The sequence below is a fragment of the Sturnira hondurensis genome, unplaced genomic scaffold (genome assembly GCF_014824575.4).
Source record: "Sturnira hondurensis isolate 20B ecotype Veracruz unplaced genomic scaffold, ASM1482457v3 Scaffold0011512, whole genome shotgun sequence".
Lineage (NCBI taxonomy): Eukaryota > Metazoa > Chordata > Mammalia > Chiroptera > Phyllostomidae > Sturnira > Sturnira hondurensis.
The window spans coordinates 331,960-357,892 of record NW_028084143.1 but is presented as its reverse complement, the minus strand read 5'-3'; the positions used below and the strand labels follow the sequence as shown (position 1 = coordinate 357,892).

Below are 25,933 nucleotides of genomic sequence, written 5' to 3'. Positions count from 1 at the left end.
CCCTCCAGTGGCTTTTTCTTGGCCTCCCAGGAGGGTGAGATATTTCTGCCACAGACCCCAAAGATTTTTTTCTAGGGATCTACTTTGTTCCCTGCTCATGTCCCATTTACCCTTGTCCTGCTAACGTCCCCTTACATCTCTCCTGTGTCTCCATACTCTGTCTAAAGTGTCTTCCCTGCCTTGTTGTTCGGGGGCCTTACTCTGCATCTGTTTGTCCAAGTTATTAATGAGCAGAGCATCCGGGACAGAAAGCGGGAGCTAGACTTCCGGCCAAGATGGAGGCGTGGGTGGAAACACTGTGCCTCCTCGCACAGCCAAGTTGAAAGACAACAAAGTTTAATAACAAAAATGCAGCCAAAACACAGAAAATTGAATTGTACGGAAGTCTGACAACAACAAACCATTTAGCCAGACCAGTAAGAGGGGCAGAGCCAGTGGCTGGCAGAGCAGGGTCGCACAGGAAAGAGTGGCCAGACTGACCCAGGTGCGCAGGCCGCAGTTGGCAGATCCCAGGCACGGGGTGGCAACGGATGGACCCAGTGAGGGCACAGGGTGGCTGGCTGACCTCGGTCACACATTCACACTCAGATAAACCAAGCGAAGGAGCGAGCAGTGAGACAGACCTCACAGGCTAGGGCCTCAGCGCCGGGAATTAAAGCCTAAAAGCACCAATTGGAAAAAATTTCAGGGTCAAGGTGCGGGGAGAAGCTCCCAGGCTCACAGAGAGTTTGTTGGAGAGACCCACAGGGTCCTGGAGGGTGCACAGGCCCACACACCCGGGAACCAGCACCAGAAGGGCCCAATTTGCTTGCGGGAAGCAGCAAAGGGGACCAAAATCCAAGAGAAAGCAGAAAAAAACGCCATTGCCCCTCTCTGACCCCACCCCCACATATAGAGTCACAGCCCGGCAACTGGGTCGCCCTACCCTGGTGAACACCTAAGGCTCCGCCCCTCATACATAACAGGCGTGAACAGATTAAAACCTTATGACTCAAGAAGAACAGCTCAAAGCCCCAGAGCCAATACTTCTAAGCAACCAAGAGATAGCCAACCTATCAGATGCACAGTGCAAAACACTGGTGATCAGGATGCTCACAGAACTGGTTGATTTTAGTCACAAATTAGAGGAACAAATGAAGGCTAAACTAATTGAAATGAAGGAAAATGCACAGGAAACCAATAGTGATGGGAAGGAAACTGGGACTCAAATCAAGGGAGTGGACCAGAAAAAAGAAAAAAATGACCAAATAGAAAAGAATGAAGAAAGAAGAATTCAAAAATTGAGGAGAGGCTTAGGAACCTCCAGGACATCTTTAAACATTCCGACATCCGAATTATAGGGTTACCAGAGGGAGAAGAGGAACAGCCACAAGTGGAAAACGTATTTGAACAAATAATAAAGGAGAACTTTCCCAATCTGGCAAATGAAATAGACTTCCAGGAAATCCACGAAGCTCAGAGAGTCCCAAAGAATTTGGACCCAAGAAGGAACACACCAAGGCACATCATTATTACATTAGCCAAGATTAAAATGAAGGAGAGAATCCTAGAAGCAACAAGGGATAAGGGGACAGTCACCTACAAAGGAGTTCCCATCAGACTGTCAGCGGATTTCTCAAAAGAGACCTTACAGGTAAGAAGGGGCTGGAAAGAAGTATTCCAAGTCATGAAATCCAAAGACCTACATCCAAGATTGCTCCATCCAGCAAAGCTTTCATTTAGAATGGAAGGACAGATCAAGTGCTTCTCAGATAAGGTCAAGTTCAAGGAGTTCATCATCATCACCAAGCCCTTATTATATGAAATGTTAAAGGGACTTATCTAAGAAAAAGAAGATTAAAAATATGAACAGTGAAAGGACAGCAAACTCACAGTTATTAACGACCACACCTAAAACAAAAGCAAACTAAGAGGACAGCTAGATCAGGAGCAGAACCATAGAAATGGAGATCACAAGGAGGGTTAGCAACAGGGGAGTGGGAGGAGGAGAAGGGGGGAGAAGGTACAGAAAATAAGTAGCATAGACAGTAGGTCTATGAAAACAGACAGCGGGGAGGGCAAGAATACTATGGGAAATGTAGAAGCTAAAGAACTTGGGGCACATGGACATGAATAAAACGGGGGGAGTGGTGGGGGAGGGATGTGCAGGGTGGAGGGGAATGAAGGGGGGAATGGAACAACTGTAATGGCATAATCGATAAAATACATATTTTAAAAAGAGGCAAAAAAAGAAAGCAGGAGCTGTAACATGACTCTATGTTTGTGCTTCCTGGTGTTCGTGTCAACGAACCAACTTGACCATGACCTGAACTTCACTGTGTCAAATCTCAAGGTAACTTCTGTTAGGGGCCTGGGTTGGGGCAGGGGCCTGTCCCAGGATTGAGACCAGATGGGGGGGGTCGAGGACACATTTCTGGCTCATTCAGAGCCCTTATTGTTCCCATGGTATTTCATCATCGGGGCCATGTGTTTCAGAAGGTCACCTGATTCCAACAATCCTTTATCAGGTGTCTTCCACACACAGGCAAAAGGAAGAGTGAGCCAGGCAAGGCAAGGTGTGAGAGAGCGCTGAGGGACTGGGGAGCTGCGTGCGGGGTGCCTGGGAGGGTGCGGGGAACAGGGAAGACTGGCCTACTGGGTGAGCAGGGAGGTAGGCCCATGCAAGGTCACGCTTTCTCTGAGCTCTGCTCCAGCTCAGACCTGTGTCAGTCTTCACAGAAAAGTCACCTCCAGCTTTCCCTGTGGCTACCACCTCCACCTGCTGGGCCCACCCTGACCTAGCCCTTGGGAGACAAGGCCCATCCTCTCCCGTGAGCCCCGGCCCCCTCTGCCCTTCTTGCTTTCCTTGGAACACAGAAAACCTATTCCTGCCTCGGGGCCCTTGCACCCCCAGCCCTCTGTCCTTGGGGCCAATACCCTCACTGGTGGCGTCAGGGCTGAGGTCAGCCTCTCGGGCAGCGAGAAGTACCGCGGCCTGCGCGTTCGGACCCCTGAAAGCAGCAGCAGGGCTCACCCGGAACTGCCCCCCGTCCCCGTCATCCAGCTCCAGGATGTAGCCGTCCACGGGGCTGTGGGTGAAGGGCGGCATCCTCCAGGCCAGCGTGACGCTGTTGTTGCGGGTGCAGCACTTCTCCAGCTGCAGCAGAGGGACGGGCGGCACTGTGACAGGGAGCGGCCAGGTTTAGGGCACACCCCCCTCCTCAGGGCACGGGGACACCTCGTGGCCCTCTGCCCCTCCCAGGGCCCGGCCACCAGAGGAAATGCGGTTGAGCCCCCTCCTGGCCACCCTGCAGCCACTCCCAGCCTCGCCCCAGGGGTCCACACTCAAGGCAGCTGGGTGAGGGCCGGCACTGGGCGTCCAGGAATCTCAGGGGCCACGGCAGGTGCCTCGACCTCCGCAAGGAAGGGTGGTCCCTTGCCACCCACCCACCCATCGACATTCACTGGTTTCGACTGTTGGACGGTGAGGAGCCGTGGGAATTCCAGCAGAGCCTCCATCCACATGCCCCCGAGCCCAGCACAGCCCCCAGGGACCCTCTGGGGCCAACCTGCCGTCGTCTACACCTGGGCCTGGGAAGGTGCTGGGGGTGGGGGCAGCAAAGTGCAAAGGCACATGTAACCCTTTGGCTGGAAGCATTCTATTTTTAATTTTATTTCTTCTTATAAGAGAATATTTAGAAAGTTGCAAAGGTAGTAGAAGTTAGCCAACTGGGCTGTGTGGGCTCAGGAAACGAGTTATTTCAGCAAAAGAAGGGTCCTTGGAGCTCTGGAGAGAGAGAGCCCAGGTAATGGGCCCGGGGAGGGAGGGTGAAGGGAAGGGCATGGGCGTGCCCCGTACAGAGGGCGGGGGAGCCGGGGGCGGGGCAGGGACGGTGAGCCTGCCCCCACCCCCAACTAGATCCACAATGGGGGCCGGGGTGGGGGTGGGAGGGTGGTGTCATTGGGGGAATCAGACAGTCAACCCGTGGGAGCAGGGATTTGAATCAAACGTATCATAAACTCTCTTCAGGGGAGATTGGGAGAATGATTTTGTTCTAAAGCTGTGTTCAGGCTCAAAGAATTTCAGAAACAGAGATAGTTGCCACTGACCTTTCCTAAAGGGAAAATTGCCTATCAGTTTTGTAAAATCTGTAGGTTTCCGTTTGGTGGCAAATGTTAGGGCGCCACCTCCCAGGTTTCCACCTTGGCTGGCCAGCGCAAAGAGCCCTGGCTGTGTCCCTGGGCTCTCCCAGGTCCTCCGTGAACCCCACCGCCCCCTCCATCCACAGTGGCATCTGGAGAAGCTCCAAGCCTCCTTCTGCAGCACCCCACTTTCAGCGCCACCCCCTCCTTCCTGCCCCACCCTGCCAGTCTCCTCCTGCTCCTCATGGGCACCTGAGATACCTGGCAGTTCCAACCCTGCCTCCAGGTGTAAGCTGAGTATGGGGGTGAGTGTGGAGATGTGCAAGAGGCTGGGGTGTTTTTTTTCTTTAGTTTACAAATGGCCACGTATTTTGCAAGCAAGGATTTTCCTGACCTCGTGGATTCTGTAGGTGCATCACTCAGCCCTTTGCTATTTCCGCTTAAAAAATCTAAGCAGTTTTATTCCCTCTCCCGAATGCCCCCTGGGTGCCTCCGGAGAAGCTGCCCATTGAAGAGCATTCTGGGTCTGGCTGATTTTGTAATGTGGGCAAGTTATGCAAAGTTCACTTAATCCGTAGCCTGTGGTTCACTTAATTCCTACGGAACACAGGTTCACGGAGGACCTGTGGCTCTCTGAACTCTCCTCTGACCACCCTCCACTTGTTTCATTCTGTTCTTCCCTCTGATTTCCTTGCTCTGCTTGGAACACAGAAAACTCATTTCTGCCTCAGGGCCTTTGCACTTGCCATCCCTCTGCCACCTGGAATGTTCTTCCCCATATCACACCTCTCTCCTCCTCTTCCCCTCAACATACCTCCACTGCCCCTTCCAGAAAATCGCCCACCTCTGTCAGATGGCATATTATGGGTTTGTTTGTGTATAGTCTATTTTTCTCTCTAGAATATCATCAGCTCAGTCTGGCGAGGGAGTTTGTAGGGCTGTTCCCGGCTCCGTCCTCAGCACCTGGAATAGTGCCTGGCATACGCACTCAGCGAATGTCACTGAATGAACCAATGACACTCTTTTACAAACGGGAAAACCTGGGCTCGCACCAGGGTGTTACCTGCCCTAGGTCACCCAGCTTGTGGGATGCTGAGCTTGGACTGGAGCCAGGCCTGTGACTTGGGCGTCCCTCCCTCCCCATCTGCCTCCCTCCCTGTCCCACAGCCTCCTGCTGGCACTCAGCTGCCCCTCGGAGGGGACGCCTGTTCCGACAGAAGCCCTGACTGAACTGGGCCAGTCCCGGCTCACCCCTACATTTCATCTGAATGAAGTCCAGCTGGTGGATGGCCTGCAGCAGCGGCTCACTGTCCAAGGTCAGGTCAAACTCCGCAGACACCTTCGGCTCCAGGGCGCCCTTGACCCACTGCTCCTGAGACACCTGGACACGCTTGATCAGGGCGTCTGAGATCTTAAAGGGAGCACACAGTTCAGGGTTTTAATTTGCAAGGGAAAAGTCATGCAGTGAGTGGTGAGGGAGCCATTGGGGCCTTGTCCCTGTGCCTGGGGACAGGAAGGGGCTGTGCTCAGTTGACACCCCTGCCAGTATGACATGGGACAAATGCAAAGGCACTGTGCTTTCTAAACCATATTTTATATGTGCAGTCATGTGAAGTGTGAAGTGTCCTGGCTTCTAAAAAGAATCGGGCCAAACCCTTTCATGAAACCAATGACACTTTCAAATATACAAACGCATCCTTCATTCTACCGTTTCTGCTAGACCTAGCACCTTGCACCGTGACAGGCACTGTTTGTCACAGCGTCTGAAGAACGCACCTCGCACAGCCCCGGAGTTTGGAAGCTCACCCCCACCCGATGCGCGCCCTCCCAATGTTCTGCAGCCTCTGCCCCAGACACTGTGCACCACCCCCCACCATGCTCTCCTTGGCTGCAAAGTCCTGCCCGTTCAAGGCGTTTGCACACGTCCCCTTAGAGTGCGACCCCATACGCCCGTCTGCCCATCTCGGGGACTAAGCAAGGGGAGTCGTTTTCTCCACAGACGGAGGGCGGAGCTCCGGTTGGAATCTCTGTCTTGTGCCCTAGAGACGCCCCTGACCCTGGCAGCCTGGCAGCAGTCACCCGTCCAGGCCCGCAGGACTCTGCTCCTTGAGGTGACGAGTCATGTGGATTCTGCTAACACTACTTTCCAGCTGGTCTGGCAAAGACTAGCCTTTCCACGTTGGGGGAAGAGTTTGCATTGGGGTCTCTGGGAGTCAAAGCATAAAAGCAAGGCATTTGGGCCTTCAAGAGGATGACACTTGACCTGCTTGTGCCTCAGTGACACAGAACCAAGGTCATCAGTGGTGAGAGGGGAAGTCAAGATGAGAACTTAGCTCTTCGGGAACCCTTGAGCAGAGAAGAAGCTACTTGACTCCAGGCCACGGAGAGGGACCTTGCTGTGACTTTGGCTGGTCTGGAGAGTGGAGGCGGAGTTGGAGGAAGGAACCACGCTCACTGGTGGGCCTGGGTGCTGGCTCACCTGCAGGAACCCAGCGGGATCATTCTCCTTGATCACCTCCAGGCAGTACTCCATCAGCCCGGTGGACTGGCGCAGCTTCAGCGTGCAGTGGTTGATCTGGTCCCAAACCATCTACGACGGGAGAATCCCTGGTGAGCACCTCACTGGGGGAACAGCAGCCTGGCTGCGGCGAGTGTCACAGAAGTAGCAGGGAGGAAGGTCTGGAGGGGTGGCCCTGGCCTGGACCGCCTTGTACCCTCCCCTCTGGCCACCCTGCTCCCAAGAGCCAAGTGCCCTCTTTATTGGTGGACAAATGGACCCACTGCCTGATGTGCAGAGCCAGGACACCCAACAGAGCAAACTTCCTGAGCTCTGGACAGAAGAGCAAGCAGAGAGAGGCACAGTCGGACACTCTCTAGCTTCTTGTCTGCCTTCCCGTTGGGCCTTAGGCAACTGGATGGGCTCAGCTGCTCTGCTGGTAAACCACGGACCACCCCCAACACTCGTTCCCTCTTTCGTTGAAAGTAGTATCTTCTGATTCTGATGGGAAATGTCTATAAAACAGACCAAGCCTGGGGCCAATGAAGCAGTCCTTTGTCAACACAGCATGCTCACGGACACCTGCCTGGACCAGGAGCCCAGTGCCATGCGAGGGGAACCCTCACTCCTCGTGGTGGGTGGGGGTCCTGTTATTATCACTGATTAGTGAGTGCACGGCACATCAGAGACAGCCTGAAGGAGGGGGCAGAGCTGGAGACCCGAGCAGGGCAAGGCCTCGTCACCATCCGTGGCCACTTCTGCTCTGCAAGGTGAGAACGGGAGTCCCTGAGGCAGAACACAGAAGGCAGAGACCAGGCAGAGCAGGGTCCTCTGACTCAAAACCAGAAGGACTCAGGGCATCTGACTCTGGCTTTGGAGGGAGAGCACGTGTGCCGACTGGCTTCGGTGAAACTCACATGCATGTAAGGAGACTCAGGGGCAGCTCAGCCTGCTCATCTCTTCCCTGTTCCATTCATTCATTCACTCACTCACTGATGCTCCACCTCACGCTGGGTGCAGAGGCTGCACAGAGGATGGGAGGTGCCTGCCTCCGGAGCACCTACCTTCAGCTTGTGCTCCCTCTCTTTAGTGACCTTGGTGAGCAGCTTGGCTTTCTGCCGCGTTAAAGCGTCGACCAGCGCGTCACACTGAGCGACCAGGCAGGCTTCGTAGTCCAGCCCGTTTTCCTGTGGGGAGCAGGGCGCTTTAGGAGGAGGCACGCTGAAACCCAGGGGTGCTCGGCACAGACCCACGCGTGTGGTGGAGAGATGACCCTGGAGCCCTCCACAAGGTAGGAAGGTGGGGCACAGCATGAATGCAGGGAGGGAGGGGAACCTGCCTCACTGCTCCACCTGTCGAGGGCGGAGCATGCCTTACTCATTCGAACCTCCTTCAGAGAGTTTTCAACGTCTCCGGAGATCCTTAGGAGGGGAGAAAGCAGGCTGCATGCCATGCATGGCAGAATGCCATCCTAGTTCATGCGCATGTGCATCTAAGGCAACGGACACACGTGTCCACGCCGGGAGGCGGCTGCCTCGGGTAGTGAGGTGGAGGTGACCTTTTCTCTGTCCTGGCTATTATTCCCTCCTTTTCACAATTCCCGTAACACGTTCGTCTGCTTTTTATAAGTAAACTACAGGAAAACAAACAAAGAAAAAACACAGCGCTCCTGCTACAGGGTCTGCCTTTCTCGGTTTAAAGAAAATCCTTCCGGACCTCTAGGATCAGCAGGAGTCAGACCTGTTGGGAGGGGCTGGATGGTGTACCCCCCCAAGTTCCCATGTCGAAATCCTAACCCCAGTACCTCAGCGCGAGAGTGTATTTGAGAAGAGGGCCTTTAAAGAGGAAATTAAGTTAAAATGAGGTCATTGGGGTGCATCCTAAATCCAATGCCAGGGTCCTGTGACAAGAGGAGGCTGGGCCCAACTCACACCACGGGAGGAACCGTGAGGAGACAGGGAGGGGACGGCGGTCTGCACGCCGAGGAGAGAGGCTCAGAAAAAACCCCAAACCTGCTGACACCTTGATCTTGGACACGGAGCTTCCGGAACTGTGAGATGATAAATCCCTGCTGTTTAAAGCACCCCGTTCGTGGTGCCCTGGTACAGCAGCCCCACCAAACCGGTTGTCTCACACCCCTGAGACATCAGGAACCTGACTCGAGAGGCCTCGTGGCTGAATCTGCACTTGGACTCGTGGGGTGGGATGGTCTTATGGCTGATTAAGGACTCGGTGCCCTTCCTCCCTTCCTCCATCCCAACGCTGGAGTGTGTTTCGGGGTCCCCATGTGCCTGTTCCTCCACGTGCACATTCACATGTAGTGCTGGCGTGCACCCTGTCCCCTGCACACAGAGCTCCGGGGGCCAGGCACGGCGCCTTCCTGCTCTGTGTCTGGCTCAGGGCGTGAACCGCACGAGCGCTCATAGATGCTCTTACTGGGTGAGTGAGGCAGCTACATGTGACCCATCAATTCCGTGGACACCGAACACCGTGGGGCCCATTAGACGCCATGCAGGACAGCGTGGCCATGCAGGCACTGCTGTGTGACTTCTCCCAGCTCTTTCTATGACCCGCTCCCACTGAGTTGACATACAACCTTCCCGTGTCAGGTGTCCCATGGGTGCCTGTGGACCCAGGGTGCACTGTCTGCTGTGTCAGAGGCTGTGCGGTAGGGCCAGCCACCCTGCCCGCATCACCACTGAAAACACGCTTGCCACTCACACTCCTTTCTTCCCGATGCGTCTCCCATACTTGCTCCACCCGCTGCCCTCCCGACGCTGGAGCTGTGCTCACCTGGATCTGCTGCAGGATGTTCTTCAGCTGCACCAGAAACTCCTTCGCCTCTTTTGCCTTGTCAGAAACTCCGTTTAAGGCCTGAGACAGTTGGGCCTAAAGGGGGATCACAGGTTGAAAAGGAGAATGAGCGGTTAAAGGCACAGAGTTTGCATGGCATCGTGCAGACTTGCGTTTATACGGGGTGGGTGAGGCTGACGCCGCCCACAAGCCGTCCTCACTGATGAAGGACCGAGGTGGACACACGGTGCCTGCAACATGTGCTCATTTCCCAGCACAGGTTGGTTGATCTCCTCTCTTCTGTCTGGACCCCAAAACTGCAGAGGGGCAGGGGGTGCCCAGCTGATGGACTCAGGCCAACTGGTCGTTCCTGATGTTCACCGACCCCAGGACAAGAGCCGTGGCCTAATCCAGTCCCCTTCCCCTCCCAGGGCAGCTCCGCCCTCCTTGCTAGGATTCTCAGATGCTTCCGTAGGGACAGCTCAGGTCCTCCCATGCCAAGCTCCACCCAACACACTCTCACACAGTTGCCCGTTGGCCTGGGAGGGGGCAGGCAGGAAAGAGGCCCGTGGACCCTGGCATCGGGCTGGAATCCTGTGGCTGGGAATCCTGAGACATCATCCAGCCTCCTGGTGGCAGCCCCCTTAGTCCCAGGGACTCCCCACTTGCAGAAAGGGGTGCGGGCACAGGCGACTGCGACCCTGAGGTGAGCTTACCAGCTAGGGTCAGATCTAGGGCCTTCAGCAACATGTTTCTTTTTAACAAAACACACACACACACAATTAAATTTGTCTCTGAAACCTAGTGATCAAGTGAGTGATGGCCTCGCTTTGTCTCCCATTTCACATTAAGAAGCCGAAGATGCCGCATCACAGGACCAGACGGGCCAGGGTCAAGCCTGCCCCCACCCCCCATTTTTTATAGCTCCGCTCAGAGGTCACCTGGTCAGTGAGGCCTCTCCCATCACCCTTTTTCAGAAGATCCATTGACAGCCACATAGGTTCATCTGCTGCCTGTCTCCCCTCCCTGCAAGGGTGCCCCCAGAATGGAGACCCTGCCCGGGTCCTCCCATCCAGGAAAGGCACTGGGCACGTGGTCGCGTGCAACTGAACTTGCTGAAGGGATAAACTGGCCAGTGTGCTCCTTCAGACCATACTGGTGGTTCTCAAAGGGTGGCCCCTGGACCAGCGGCCTCAGCAGCACCTGAGAATGAGTTACAAATGCAAATTCCCTGGCCCCCATCCCAGGCCTCCTGGTCAGACTCAGAGTGAAGCGTGGGAACCTGCCTTCTAACAAGCCCTCCTGGAGTTCTGATGAGTTTGAGGTCCACTGGACTGGACACACGGCCTCAGCCGGACACCTCTGAAGTAGGCGAACGAACCCACAGGGCGGGTGAGCGAATGGGGAGATGCATGGAAAGATGAGGAAGGGCGTTGGGCCCGGGGGAGCACCAGCCGCCAAGGTGAGGTCAAAGGAGGGTTTGGGCTGGTCCTGCTCTGGGCGAGTGGTGAGCCTGGGACAGAGGCTCGGTGTAGATGCCGCTCCCACTCTGCCCTGGCTTCACCCCTCCCCATCTCAGCCGCTGCAGGCACCTTCCTGTAGCTAACTCAGGGTGTCCCCCGCTCTTCTGCAATGGTCTGTGCAGAGAAAACACCCGGCAGAGCTCAGAGAAACGGTACGAGTTCTATGTCTGCTCTGTGTGGCAGGGTGGCCACCAGCCCCAGAGGCTGCTGAGTCCCGAAAGCTGCATGCAGCCAAGGGCCTGGATGTTCTGCTTTATTTAATAGTTTAAGTTTCGTGCACCACCCGTGGCCTGTGGCCGCTGTTCTGGACGGCACAGGTCCGCGCACCCATCCTCAGAGGCGCCAGATCAGCTGGGAGAGCTGGTCCATCCCCAGACAACTGGTCTTGGACGGAGAGTGAGCTGTCAGCAGGATTCTCGGGCCTGGGAGGTGGGCAGGGGGCACTCCTTAGCAACAGGATTTTCAAACTGGAGTTTATCAGTGTCAGGGGGAAAAAAGTTGCCCTCCTTCCCCACCACGTTCCCCTGAATGTGCGGCTGCAATCCCAAGGAGGGCTGACCTGTCCAATCCCTGGTGATGAGCAACTTTGTCTTCTCTGCGCATCTAGCCAGTGGTCCTGGCACAGCAGGGGCTCAGAAAAAAAAAACGCTTCCTGGCTGACGACAGAGCAGAGTGCTTGCTTGACCCCTGCGCAGCTGGGGTAGGACGGTCCCAGCAGACCCGCCTCCACTGCCAGCAGCCTTGGGGACAGGCTGCCAGCCTCCAGCCAGCCCTGGAAGCCATCCCAGCCATCCCAGCCGGGGCCGGCACCCCCTCGCCCCAGCCCACCCCAGGTCTGCCGACCTGCTTCCTGCTTGGTGAGTAGACTGAGAAGCTTGGCAAGGAGCCCAGAGCGGAGTGATCTTGAAGGACATCAGTGACCTTAGGCAAATACCTGGCGGAAAGGGAAGAATCTTGGGGGACACGGCTTCCAGGCCCACCAGACTTGCTGCCAACCTCTTTCCCTCTGCTTCTTAGTGCCCATCGGGGAGGGGTCCCCAGCACACCCCGCTCCCCGGGGCCCAGCTGGAGAGAGAAGAGCCTGCCCTCTGAGCAATGTGGGTAGCCTGCTTGTCTCTGGTTGTTGATTATACTAAACTCTTGGGGGAAAGGAAATGTTCAGGCAGAAGACAATTTTTTTAAAAAGTTGTGTTTTATGTCCTTCTATTTCTTTTTTTTAAATTGATTTGAGAGAGAGAAACGTCAATTTGCGGTTCTACTTATTCATTCATTCACTGGTCGACTCCTGCATGTGCCCTGACCGGGAATAGAACCCATAACCTTGGCATATCGGGACGATGCTCTAACCAACTGGGCCACCTGGCTAGGTCTTCCTATTTCTTTGAGGTTAGAATTCTGTTCCTTTAGAGTCTCAACTTGAGATGAACAACTTAAAACTACAAGTACTTCCACGCTGGCTCAGACCAACTGCCTGCCTGGCCCAGCACCGTGTCTCCACAGGCAGCCCCAAGTGGCAGCTATAGGGACCCGGGCAGGCTTCTGTCCCACCTGCCCAACCAGATGGCTATCGTGCACTGTGACGCATTAGCCATGAGGACCCTGGGCTGCCGCCATTCAAATGCTGGCTCTGTCACCCATCAGCTGTGTGTCTTGGGAAGACACTTCATCTCTTTGCACTGTGATGTCCTCCCTCGTACAATGGGAACGGGAATAATAGTCCCTACCCCATAGGAGTTCTTGCTATTATGCTTAGTAATACAACCCGAGCATTCCCCAAACGCTCTTCAGTGGTTCAGTCTGGGTCTATCATATGTGAATTGTTACAGACCAAAAGAATGTTTGTGTCCCGCCCCACCCAAATCCGTATGTTGAAGCCTTAAATCCCAGCTCAGTGGTATCTGAGAGGGGGCCTTGGGGAGGTGAGTAGGTCATGAGGGTGACTCTCCCATGATGCCCATGAAAAATCTCTTTCAATGAGAAAAGGTCACATGAGGACACAGTGAGAAGGTGGCCATCTGCAAGGCAGAAAAAGAGCCCTCAGAGGAACTGAGTTGGCTGGTACCTTGACCTTGGACTTCTAGCCTCCCCAGTCCTGAGAAATAAATCTCTGTGGTTTATGTCCCTCAGTCGACGGGATTGTGTTACAGCAGCCCAGACTAAGACATGAACTTGTCCCTAAGTTACCCAACCAGGGCCTACTTATAGTTTCAGCTCGGCCTCGGAGAGAGTCCTCACGTCTGCCGTGGTCTCTGTAGAGAAGCCCTACGCTGCCTCCTTTTAGACGCAGCCTCATTCTCTATCACCAGGGCTGCCTGATCCGCGAGGTTAGACACCGCGGATCCAGACGGGGTTCTGTCCCATCCCTCCTCTCACACACAAAGAAACCGAGCTTCCGGTACGAGTTAACTTTGAGGGAGCAAATGTGTCTGCCTGCGCACTGCTGTGGCCGGCTGCAGCGTGCACGCGCGGGGGCACCGTGCCTGACACCCGGGAGACGTTCATTAGATGATTTTTCGGTGACGCTGCCTAGACCTTATGGCTCATCAGAGGCCATTCCTATTTGAATGTAAAAGTCCTAGAAACTGGGTACCCCCTCAAGGAAGCTGTTGTCCCCAGACTCAAAGTGGGAGGAGAAGACCAGGTGATTCAAATGCCCCTAATGCCGCCTACCAGTGTTTGGGGAGCATTTTTCACGGGAGCCAGCCAGCCCTTCCCTCTGGCACTGTGCACCCCGACAACGGATGAGAGAAAGCACAGCCCCTAGGAGAGCCGTCAGATCTGGTCGGCTGGAGTGCAGGGCAGAGTTTAGGCTCAACGCTTCTCCCGTGCCCAGGTGGGGGCATCGCGTCCTATTACTTGCTGAAGTTCACCACTGGAAGTCCACTCCAGAGAAGTGGACCCTGCATAGCAAACAGCCTCCCGACCGCCTCTCTCCAGCACAGCTCTGACTGTGTGCCGTCGTCCCCAGCCACCCACGTACACCCTCCCCACTGAATCAAGGTCTAGCCCCAGAGCCTGGAGTTCAAGCTCTTCCCCAGCATTACCTCCCAGCACTGCCCTCTGGTTTCCATCCTCTGGTCAAACTGGCCTTGGCCGCCCCTGCTGTCCCCATCCCCGCCTCAGCCCTGCCGCCCACTCTGTCTCCTGGGCTCCCCACTCCTGCTCCGCTGTTGCTAGCGAGCATCCAGCCAGCTGCAAAGACCCTCCCAAATGCCACCCCCTCCTGTAGCTTCTGCCCCTCTCCCCGGATGGAGCGTGCTCTTTGAACTCCTTCTAAGACATATATCTTGCTGGCTTTGGGACAGGTGGCCCGGGGAAGGTGCCTCAGGGTTCCTATCTTGTAGCCTGACCCCCAGTGCCCCGCAGCCTTGTCGCACTTCCGTGTGGGCAGTGGTGTCTCACTCGAGGAAAGTGCCCCATAAATATCCGTGTCAGGGAATTGGCTTCGTTCTAGATTTTGTCTGACTAGCTCCCCTGAGCTGCTCAAGTCTCCATCCTGTCACACGCTGGGCATAATTAAAACGGCCATGTGGCCACTCGGAACCCCTGTTTCTAGGGCACAGAGCCCCACAAGCTATTGAACACTGGCAGTGTGACCCTTCCCTATGGGCCTAGATACTTTGCACGACGCTGGGAGTTACCCGTTTCTCGTTAACTGCCGCCGCCGATCCGGCCCAAATTTCCCCCTACTACACGCAGCACCCAGTGGTGTTCTGCTCCCTGCCCTGCTCCAAGTCGGGGGGGGGGGGGTTCCTTCACCTGGTCCTGCTCCCTCCTTTCCTGAGCAACCTGTCACAGCCGGGACCCCCCCACCTCAGAGCAGCCCCCTTCTCCAGCCAGCAAAGATGGGCTTTGCTTTCTAGTCCTCCCTGAACTGCCAGCCACAGGCTCCAAGGGCACAGTCACCGAAACAATCAGAACTGTCCTCGGGGTCAGCTGGCCCGGGGCTCTGGAACGTGGGCACGGTGGTGGGCCATGGTAAAGCAGGGGCAGACAGAGGCGGGGACTGGAGGACACAGCAGTGCCCGCTGGGCACAACCTGTAGGAATGGGAGGAGGGAGAGGCAGGTGAGGGAGACCCTGCAGCAGGGAGAGGACCCCGGAGCGGTCCCGAGACAGGGGCTGGGCCAGGCCCTCCCATGAGGTGGCAGCAGCCAGACCTTCCAGGCCCCCAACCCCAGAGAACCCCCTTCCAGGTCATGGAGACTTTGCTCACAGAGTATGAATGATGGATGCCAACGGCAAGCAGAGGGCTGCCCATTGGGTAGAAGTCGCTTGGGGGAAGAGCAGGCCAGGCTTTGCCGTGAGGGAGCACCTCTGCGGGGCAGGTCCCTTCTATGTCGAACGCGCTCACAGACTGAGGGGACCCCGCCCCCAGAAGCAGAAAGGGTCTTCGGCAGAAGAACTATGATCCGGGGTGACCCAGGCAACCTTTCTCCAGGGGATGCGACTCAGATTTGGGAGAACCCCCAGAGGCAAAGCAGCTCTCTCCTGTGGCCTTCCCCGGGTGACGTGCCCTGGTGGGAACTCCTGGACCCTCTCTTTTGGGCAATTTTAGATTCTTCCCCCACCTCAGATGAGAAAACACGGAGGCAGACACACTTCCGACGTCCCTTCCTTCTTTCTTCAGGCCCCTTGAATGCAGGTGGGTGGGATGCGGGTGGTCTGGGGGCAGGTCCCGCCAGCAGCGGCGGGCGGCCGGGAAGGGGGGCAGCGTCACTACAAGTTAGCAGATTTCCCACGGACAGGCACGTCCCCAGAAGCCCAGATCCTTGCTTGCTTCACCTTGGTATGAGCTACCAGAGCAGGGTCACTAAGTAATTGTCGAATAAACAAACTCATTATTTTTTTTCTCGGGCAATGTGGCAGGGAAGTTGATGAAATCGCCCACAGTTGAGAAGCAAGGGCCAGGGTTCTACTTTCCCTTTGTATCTGAGGTGCAATATAACATCGGAACGGTCATGCGAGTTCCCTTCTTACCCTCTGGGGTAACTTACCGTAAAAAGGGATTATGCGGGCCTCGTTTGCCACTAACCACGTAGAGATATTATGAGAACATGCCTGGGAGGTACAGTAAATATCTCAAACTGTCACTTTCAACCTGGCCCAGGCAGTGCCAGCTTTATTTCTACCATAGCAGATAAATGGATTTTAAGCAAATGAAACTCTCCAGAGCAAGGTTTAGGATGGAGAAAAGAAGTTTAAAAGAAACCCAAATAAAGAAAAGGCCGGCAAGTGGCCACCTGGGGACAGCACGCCCTGCTCCAGGACATGTGACAGAGGACGCCTACCTCACTATTGTTCAGGAGATGATTGAAAAATTCCATTAAAAAATCAAATTAAAAAGAAGCCCAACTATGGGTCCAGTAGAGGACACGGATCGGTTTAAAAAGCGTTTCTGAATTCTTCTGCAACCAAGAGACAAGAGAGAAATGCTGTGACCGACAGCCAGGGTGAGGCTCAGCGAGAGCAGCAGGATCGGGAGCTGGACGGTGTGGTTGCGCCAGGCAGCGCAGGCGGGCTGCGCCACGGGCACCCCTGATCCTCAGAAGCTTCGGACGACCAAGGCCGGCTTCCTGCTCAATGGAATGCCCACTGCAGGTCACGCACGGGTGGCTCGGCTTCACGTCCTCTGCACTGCGGGATCTGGGCTGAAGGAGCATCCCACATGTGAGACATCCAGCTTGCGAGCTGAGGAAAAGGAGCTTCAGCCAAACGTACACTGGCCCTGGGAGCCTGAGAGCAGGCAAGATCACTTCCTTTCTCATCTCATTGGCCCAAGGAAGTCACATGGCCCAGCCTTAGATGGGGCAAGAAGTGTTAGCTCTCCTATAAGCAGAGCAGAAATTCCTGTCAACAAGTCACAAAATCTAGCCGAGTTTTCTCTGGAGTCAGAGTGATTTTGGTTTTCCTTTGCTAGCCATGCTTCGAAGGCCTACTTCTTAGTTGTGACAATTAACATGAAATATGACAGTGTATAATTTTTTTTCTTTCTTCTCCTGGGTCATCCAACCCCGGCCCCTCCCATTGTCGTCTTCCTCCACCCTCCATGCTGCCGACTAGAGTGCAACAGATTGGACCGGAGTCTCCAATCTGACCAGGGCAGGAGGGTATCTGAGAGGTGGGCAGGGAGGGGAGACGGGCGCGCACATTGGGAGAAATGTAACAGTTCGAAATTGCTTCTTAAAGACAAGATCCTGGCTTCCTGTATTCAGGGATTGGTAAGAAAGACATCCTTAACCCGTTAGAATGTCTACATAGGGCTTTATCTTGATGAGAATAGGGGTTAGCATGCAAAGATGTATTTCCAAGAATGGTCCTTGAAGTTTTAAAAATGGTAAAACATTTATAAATGATCTAAATGTTCAGCAATTTATTTAATCAAAGTGATTCAATAAATAATACTTTATCCACGTAACTGAATATACTTTCACCCAGTAAAGTGATAATGTTTTTCTATATTTATTGACATGAAACAGTCTCTATGATAGCTTGTTCAGTAGAAAGAAAAACATACCAAAAGAACATATAGAAATGGCCCACTAAAATTATATAAATAAGAGCCTTATGCAGGTATATCAACTAGCAAAATAAGTATATATGTGTGTGTATCACACATATATTAAAACTACCTTTAAGAGTAAAGGTAGTTTTTCATATTTTTCATCTCCTTATTATCTAAAATTTTTAAGCACTGACTATTATCCTTTGTTTACATTTTTTAAAAAGATTTTATTTATTTAATTTAACAGAGAGGGGACAGGAGGGAGAAAGAGAGGGAGAGAAACATGAATGTATGGTTGCTTCTCGCGCACTCTCTACTTGGGACCTGTCCGTAACCCAGGTATGTTCCCTGACTGGGAATTGAACTGGCGACCCTTTGGTTCTCAGGCCAGCACTCAATACACTGAGCCACACCAGCCAGGGCTATTGTTCTTTTACAATTAGAAGAACTGGTAGCTATTTTCATTTAAAAAATTCATATGTTACTAAGCAGTCACTGGAAATCTCCATCCTCAGGCAACTCAGCTGTTTCGCAACGGAAAACTACAGCCACTCTGCTCCGTCTCCAAACGCCCTCTGATCAGGATGTTTAACCATCAGGGCCCTGGTGCAACGGCACCATCTCTTACCGTGACCCTGGAGGTCTAAAACTTCCAACACAGCCCCTTCTGGTGACCGTCACGAGGGCCCAGGGGACCGTCGCGAGGACGAAGAGACCCCCTTCGAAACTGCCCATCCCTCCTCTCCCCGTTCTCTTACTCTTCACTGAGTCTCCAGGGCCCACAGCCATCCAGCTGCCCACCTGACACCCCACAGCCCCTCCCCGGCCCCAATCCCCCGTTCCTCCTGAGTTTTCCCGGAGTCAGCACAGGAATGTGTGGTCACACCCCTGGTGAGCCTGGCGTCCGCTAGTGCCAGGAGGAAGGCAGCTCAGTCTGGCTGAGTATTTCCACAGGGTACGAGGAAACAGCTGGCGTAACCTCCCTAGGTTGGTAACTTTAATTATCTTTCAGTTTCCAGCTCGTCCCTTGTTTTGCTTCTCCACCCAGGTTAATTATTAACGTGATTGTGTGCTGTGGGTTGGTGTCCCCAACACATCCTTGTGTTGGCCTCTTAATCCTGAGTACTTCATAACGTGACATACTTGGAGACAGGTTCTTTGCAGATGCATCCAGTTACCTCGAGGTCATAGCAGAGGAGGGTGGGCCCCTTACCTAATGTGACTGATGAACATAGATAAAAGGGGAAATTTGGCCCTGGCTGGTGTAGCTCAGTGGATTGAGCGCGGGCCTTCGAACCAGAGGATTGCGGTTCGATTCCCAGTCAGGGCACATGCCTGGGTTGTAGTCCAGTTCCCTGCAGGCCAACTCCCAGCAGGGGACGCACAAAAGGCAACCATACATTGATGTTTCTCTCCCTCTCTCCTTCCCCTCTAAAGATAAATAAATAAATAAAATCTTTAAAAAAGGGGGGGAAATTTGGATGCATAAACACACACAGGGAGAAAGCTATAACAGTGGGGAAAGGTAACCCCTCCCATTCATTTGACATCGTTTCTGACTCTGCCTAATATGTGGCTTGTAGATAAACAGCACATTTGTGTAAGATTCTTAGGAACTACCTTCAAAAGATACAGAGTTTGACCTTCAACAATTCCATCTCTGGAAGATTTACTGACCTTTGATCTCGACCCTATAACCAAGATGACAAAAGCCAGGACGACACACACCAGTCCGCCGCTTGACCAGTTTTGAGGTCCTTGTTGGACTGCACCGGGCTGGTCGGCAGTTGGGCTGCTCAGCAGAGAACTCTCAACCCTTCCCGCTGCTCTTGTTGTTCTGCTTTCCCCTCCCTCCTTATAAAAACCTCTGCCTGCCCTGAGATGTGAAGGTGGGCTTTGGAACCTAAGTCCCCCGTCTTCTTGAGATTCTGGTGCTTAAAAAAAACACTTTTTTTTCCACCAGCACCTGGCTCATCACTTTGGCCTTTTGTGGCAGGCAGCCGGACCTGTGCCTGTCTGGTGACAAGGCCACATGCAAACTGGAGGTGTGCAGCCACACAAGGAGCCACCGCAAGCTAGCAGAGATGGACCCTCCCCCAGAGCCCACAGAGGGAGCACGGCCCGCTGACACCCGAGCTCCGACTGCTGGCCTCCGGAGCTGTGAGAGCACATTGGATGCTTTCCAACCATTTAGTTTGCGATCATTTGTCAAGGCAGCCCTGGGAGACTAACACATTCTCAATGGGTTCCTTCCTATTGTAAAGCACGTCCTTTCATACATTTCCAGTAAATGGAATCATATTACAAATGGTCTTTCTCCACATCTTATATACGGTATTGGGTTCTCTGGAGAAGGTGGGAAGCAGACAAAGGTCCTTATAGTGACAGAAAAGAGGTCAGGGACCACACTGAGGATGAGAGATGTTAAGAAACTTATCTGAAAACTTAGCTCCAAGCTGAACCCAGATCTTTTGATTTCACTTCTTTCCTTCTCATCCTTCTAATCCTTCTCATTATATCAGCAATGACTGACCAGAAGTTTGGTCCAGGAAATCCTGGGATAGATCTCTCTAGCACCCATTCAGTGTGACCTGGTGAAGCGGCCCCCACAAAGGGACAAGTGTCATGAGGGCAGACGCTCCTTCTCAGCCCTCCCACAAGAGGGCTCTGCACAACCGCAGACCCTGAAGCAGTCCCTTCTTTCACTCCCATGCTTGGCCTTGACACTCACAGTGAGGATGAGGATGGTGACAGTGGCTTCCCCTCACTGAGCATTTACCATGTGGTATTAAAACACACCCCCTACGCTATTAAAATGCATCATCTCATTTAATCACAGTCATTCCAGGGCAAGTGGTAGAGTTTTAGGATTGTTGTCTCAAAAATGAATTTTCTTACTCCCTGCATTCTACTGCCTCCGTAGCATTAAAGAGTTCAGTAACGTCAGTCTAGTAAACTTATGCTTGATCAATTCTCTGGGCGAGATGTAGCAATTCTAACATCTGGGAAAAGCCACGCCCACACGCCCAGCTGGCTTCTGCCATCCCTCCAGACCCCCTGGTCATTTCTGATAGCACTGCTACATGCAACGAGGAGGGGGAGGGGTGCCACGCCGGCGAGTGTGGGTGGCCGTGCAGCAGAAGGCCCAGGAAAATGCATAGCTCCTCCTCCCCCCATTTTCCATGCCGTTCCCCTCCTGCAGGAATCACTGTGTTTTCACAATTCTAGAGACTGCACTGGAATGGTTATTTATGGCATTGATACTGTAGTACATGGGGGTGTTAAGTCACCATTCATTTATCAAATAAATGTTCCTCGTGGCCTACCAGGTGCCAGCTGCCCTGCTGGGTACCGGGAGCACAAAGATAAATAAGACATACTCCTTGCTGTCAGAACGTTCAAAGTACAGTGTTATTTATGCATGTGATATGCAAAGCTGGTTACATTAGGCAAGAGATACTGTAAGTCCCTGTTAGCTACAAGACTTCACTGAGAGGTGTAAGTAAGGAAAGCCTAATCAAGGGGGATTTTATTTGTAAAGCCGCCTGGGGTATTAGAACGTGTCCATGGAGACTCTGAAAAGACTCCGTTGGCAGGAAAGTAAAAGTGAACACAGCAAGATCATGATTGCGTGAGCGAGGGCCAGAGGCCAGGGAATAATTCCGATCCCACCCCATGGGTACCTGAAAGGCCCGGGATAGGGCATCCTCGGGTGCATGGGCCTCCTGGACTAGAATCCCGATCTGGCCGAAGTGCAAAGCCAAGGGAGGTTCATTATCATCCAGTGACCAAAACTACCTCCTTATTCTGATCGGGCCAACTCCAGTCACTGCTAATCATCAGACAATGATTTTTGTGACATTCGTGTTTGATGAGAGTTGGTCTTTGAGCATTCTCTCCATGGTCAAATTACAAAAAAAAAAAAATGCGTTTCTGTTTGCACACCTCCTTCCTTTTCACTCTCCAGACCCTTCCCACCCTTTGGAACCGACCAGCTCCCACCTCCCCCATGCAGCCTTCCCCGTGTCTGCGGTGGGTCTGGTCTCTACTCTGAGCTCATGCTCACTGGCGCTGGTCCTGTACACGGGTAGCACCAGGTGTGCATGTATATTTCCTGTGTGTAAGTGGGGAAACGAGCCCTCTTGTCCATCAAAACAAAACCAAGGCTCATGACCAACCCCAAACCGGCTTCTGAATCGACTTTTTCCAAGTCCCTTTCACTATCCCCTTCCTCTTGGGAGTCTTTTCTCCTCCAGGTTCCCGATGTCTGTTTTGCTCCCTCTTTCCCTCCCCCCTCCTCTTAATTTAGCAAAGCAAATTGAGACGTTCAAAAGGTTTCAGCTGCCAATTTTTACTGGCAAACGGGGTAAATATAACAACCTGGGAACATGATGAGAATTTACAAGGCTCTTCAAAAGGACGATCGCCAGGCTATTTCTGTTCTTTGCTGAAATTTGAGTGACGCTAATGTTTAATCTTAGCCTCTCAAGCTAGATGTTCCCTTAAACGTGGCTCTCGGAACCCATTTATCCCGCTAATCTTTCACCTGCTGTCTCCAGGTCCAGCAGTTTTTCGGTAAGTTTCAGATGCTAAAGGGCGTGCGCCTCCAGGGTCCTCGTTTTTATCAGAAAAAAGCATCCTATTTCTCAGTGTTGTTCTGCTTCACACGAATGAATATATGTCAATCCCTGGCACTTGGCCAGCAGACAATAAGCTCTCTGAAAGAAGGCACTAGATTTTTAAAACAAATTTTTTAAATCCTCACCTGAGGATATAGTCATTGATTTGAGAGAGAGGGGGAGAGAAATATTGATCAGCTGCCTCCTGCACACGCCCCAGCTGGGAATGCAGCCCCCAACCCAGGCACGTGCCCTGACCTGGAATTGAACTGGTGACCTTTCGGTTACAGGATGATGCTCCAGCCAACTGAGCCATGCCAGCCATGGCAGCCATGGCTCCACTGTAAGCTTTAACTCATACTCTCCTTGGGCCCCACCACAGACATCATCACCATCTCCATCATTATCACCGTGACACCCAGCAAACCTCACAGGAGCAAGGGGCCTGACTGACCACAGCACAGGTCCTGCCTGATTTACTCAGATGGCCCTAAGGCCTGCGTACCCCAACTGAAACGAGAAGTTTCTAGAACCAGAGGAGCCTAAGAAATTACCCACGATGTACCCGAGGCAGAGATCACTTGAGGAACTACCTGAATTTTGATGTGACCCTCCTGTTGGAAGATAATTTCCAACGGGTCTCTGGAGTTGCCACAAGCCTTGCCAGGGAGGCAGGGGGTTGCTTTTGGCTATGGACCATCTTTCAAACGTGTTCGTAGAGACAACCAGCTCGGAAGCTAGACACGCTGCCTCCCCGTGCAGCAAAGTGCCCATGCTCACTGCCGTTGATAAAGGATGGGGGCTCCCTAAGCTCAGAGATCCTCTCATGTCAGGTACCAGCCTGTGTGGGTCCGGGTGTCACCTGGCCTTCTTCATGTCACTCATTGGGACTGAGGCTCGGGGAACTGTTGCAAACCTGCTGCTACTCCGGCTACTGCTACAAATGGCTCTTCGTCTCTGATCCAGGAACTCCGCACCTCCTGCCTGTATCCCTGAAACCGCGGCAGGTGGATGTACGTACCGTAGGCTAAGATCTCAAATCCCTCCTGGTTTCTGACATGCCCCGCCCCCTGCAGGCTCTTCTGGCTTTTCAGGCACCTCGACATCCCTCCCTGTGCATCTTCCTATTACTAAAGGCTGCAGGTCAGGAGCCCTGCTGGAGAGGCAGGGCTGTGCGTGGGGTAAACATTCATCGGTGATAAGCTGAAAGTACTCACAAAGGAAACCAATTCGAGAGGCAACAGTCACGGCCTCCAAATGAGCTGATGGTAGGTGGTGACGTCCCCGGGAAGGCTGGGAAACAGCACGAATGACCCAGCTGTCTAGACCAGGCATGGCCACTGTGGAGTCTCTTTATTGTATGCGATGGAAGGGAGCAGTCACATGTCCCAGTGACTGGGAAGGTCCCCATTCCTTGATAGGAACATTTTCAAGCCACGTCCAATTCTTGTAGCAGTGACTGAGCACTGCTTAGAAGTAGAAGTCTATTTTAATACGATTTTCCGGAGGTTTCTTTGTTCTCTTTGACTTTAAGTAGACCACTTGTTCCTGTATTGATTAATCTATTTATTTCAAGAGACTTAAGACAGCTTGCAAGGGTCTATAGAATCCAAGGCCGCTTAACTTAAAAAGACAAAAAAAGCAAAACCAAATACAAGGGTGGGGACATACGTGGAGCCAGAAATAAAGCTTAACATCTCTAAAACAACTACATCTATTAGGTACGCATCAAATATTTGGGTCTAAGTATTTTAGCAGCCAAAGAGAAAAGTACAACATGATCAGTTACACAATGACCTAAAGTGTCCATTAGATTGAAAAGGAGAAATACATGTATTTACACCCTAGAAGTGGCTTGAAGGAGGGATGTGATAACAACCACAGGAAAATAAACACCCCTGCATGACCCTTCTCTCCTCCAGATGGAAAATCTGAAGCCTTTGGGACAAGCAGCGAATCCTGTACCTCTCCTCTACCACCCTGAGCGAGGTGAAGACCGCAAGTGGCTGGAGTAAGTGAAAAGGAAAAAACTGCATTTTTCTCGGGGAGTTGCAGAAAACAGTCATGGGCCCAGATCACAGGGGAAGGGGTGAGACACCGAGAAGACGCAGAGACAAGCTGGAAAGGGGCAGGGCAACAGACTTGACACAGCCTAGGATGGAATCAGTGAACCTGAAGAGGGGCAACAGAAATCACTGAAGCTGTAAGACCAAGACAAGAGGAATGACGAAAGGAAAAAGAATAGGGCACCCAAGAACTGCAGGTCAATGCCAAATGTGGACCAAAAAGGGGGGCTTTCTAATAAAACTGACATGTCTGGTGACAGAAAGCAGACTCACAGGGTGACATGATCATACACTCCTATGGGCAGGCCACGTGGGGAGTCAGGCATCTCCTGGGGAATCTCAAAACGTGTCTCCTGCAAACAACTGGGGAGACTACCGCCCACACAAACCGACTGGAGGGCTCGCCAGACTCCTCGTCCGTCCTCAGGCAGTAGGGCCCCGGTTCGTCTGGACACTGCATCTCCAGCGTTTCCCGCAGGCCCCTGGGTGACGCTGTGGCAGCTCATCAGACCACGTGCTGAGTCCCAAAGTCTCAGTCCAGAGGTCAGTGTCCTTTTTTCCATCAAGGACCAGGTTGTAAACATTTTTGGGTTTGCAGGCCACAGATCTCTGTTGCACGCACTCAGCTCTTCCAAAGGCAATGTAGCCGAAAGCAGCCACGGGCAACCTGTACACCAGTGAGCATGGCTGCGTCCCAGTAACGCTTGACTTAGGAGGCAGTGGCAGGCCACCGTTGTTGGTCCTCTCCCTGGTCTGTCTCAGAGAGCAAGAGACCCTCCCCTGCAGAACACTCTGTGTTGCTGACATCCACAGGTAAGGCCTCTCACCCTGAACGCCCGCCCACTTAGAGGACCGCCCACTGCGGGCTGGAACTAGGATACCTCAGCCCCCGGGCGACTGGCATCCATCAGTAATAGAAGGGGGTGTCCTTTTGCAATCTTCAAAGTCCTCCTCCATTCAAAACCCCAGTATCTCTATACATCGTCTTCAAAAAGAAGATGAAAGCAAGAAGTTGAAAGATTCTACTTTCAAAAATTCAGGCTTTCACTCAGCTTGTGCCTATTTCCAGGCCTCACGCTCTGAGGGTCTTGATGGATTTCCACTCAGTATCAGGGGACGGGGAATGGGCAGCTAGTGAGTGGCAACCAGGCACCCAGCCGTAGACTTCAGACCCCCCAGAAGGTCTGGGCCAAGCACTGATCTCTGTCTAACCCTCTTTTCTCATCCCCACCCAAAAGGCCCTAGCTGGGCCCAGAAGACTCGGTCTTCTCAAGGGCTGTGCACAGCAAACCAGTATATGGGGCAAGGGAGATGGATCCCCAGCAGTGAAAAATATGAAATCTTGGCATTTGTGACTGTGTTTTAAACAGTAGTTCGAACAATAATGTAATGAAAACAGCAAACAATAATTACTAGGAACAGGACATTCCTCATTGTTCCCTTCCATGGTCTGTATCTACAGGGGTATTTTACTTACATAGTTTTGCTCTTGGGAGAAAAAATTAGTATAAGCTTTATGGGAGACAATTTGGCAACATTAATCAGATGTCTTAAAGCCAAATAACCTTTGATACAGGTATCCCACATTCAGAAATTTAAGGTAAGAAAATAATCAAGAGTATAGGTAGAGATTTAACTTAAAAAGTGTTTATAACAGCAAAAGACTGAAAACAACCAAAAGTCCAGCATGAGGATGTGGATTAAATCAAATAATAAACTCGTACGATAAAATGTCATGCAGTCATAAAAACGGCATGCCTTAATAACAGGAAAGATATTTAAATTGGTTATTAAAGGAAAAAAAGTCAT

General features: G+C 52.7%; 1 protein-coding gene across 3 annotated transcripts in view; it reads right to left on the bottom strand.

Moving 5' to 3' along the window:
• TRIM67 (tripartite motif containing 67) overlaps positions 1-25,933 on the bottom strand; it is a 42,778-nt gene that overhangs the window by 9,877 nt on the left and 6,968 nt on the right. For 2 of the 3 annotated variants that reach the window (XM_037060236.1, XM_037060235.1), the window contains exons 2-6: positions 9,413-9,508; positions 7,684-7,806; positions 6,602-6,712; positions 5,374-5,533; positions 3,014-3,159 (exon numbers count right to left, since the gene is read on the bottom strand). In XM_037060236.1, coding sequence (XP_036916131.1) covers positions 3,014-3,159; positions 5,374-5,533; positions 6,602-6,712; positions 7,684-7,806; positions 9,413-9,508 — 636 coding nt within the window. The remainder of the gene's footprint in view (positions 1-3,013; positions 3,160-5,373; positions 5,534-6,601; positions 6,713-7,683; positions 7,807-9,412; positions 9,509-25,933) is intronic. The other variant, XM_037060237.1, reaches the window with a different exon arrangement.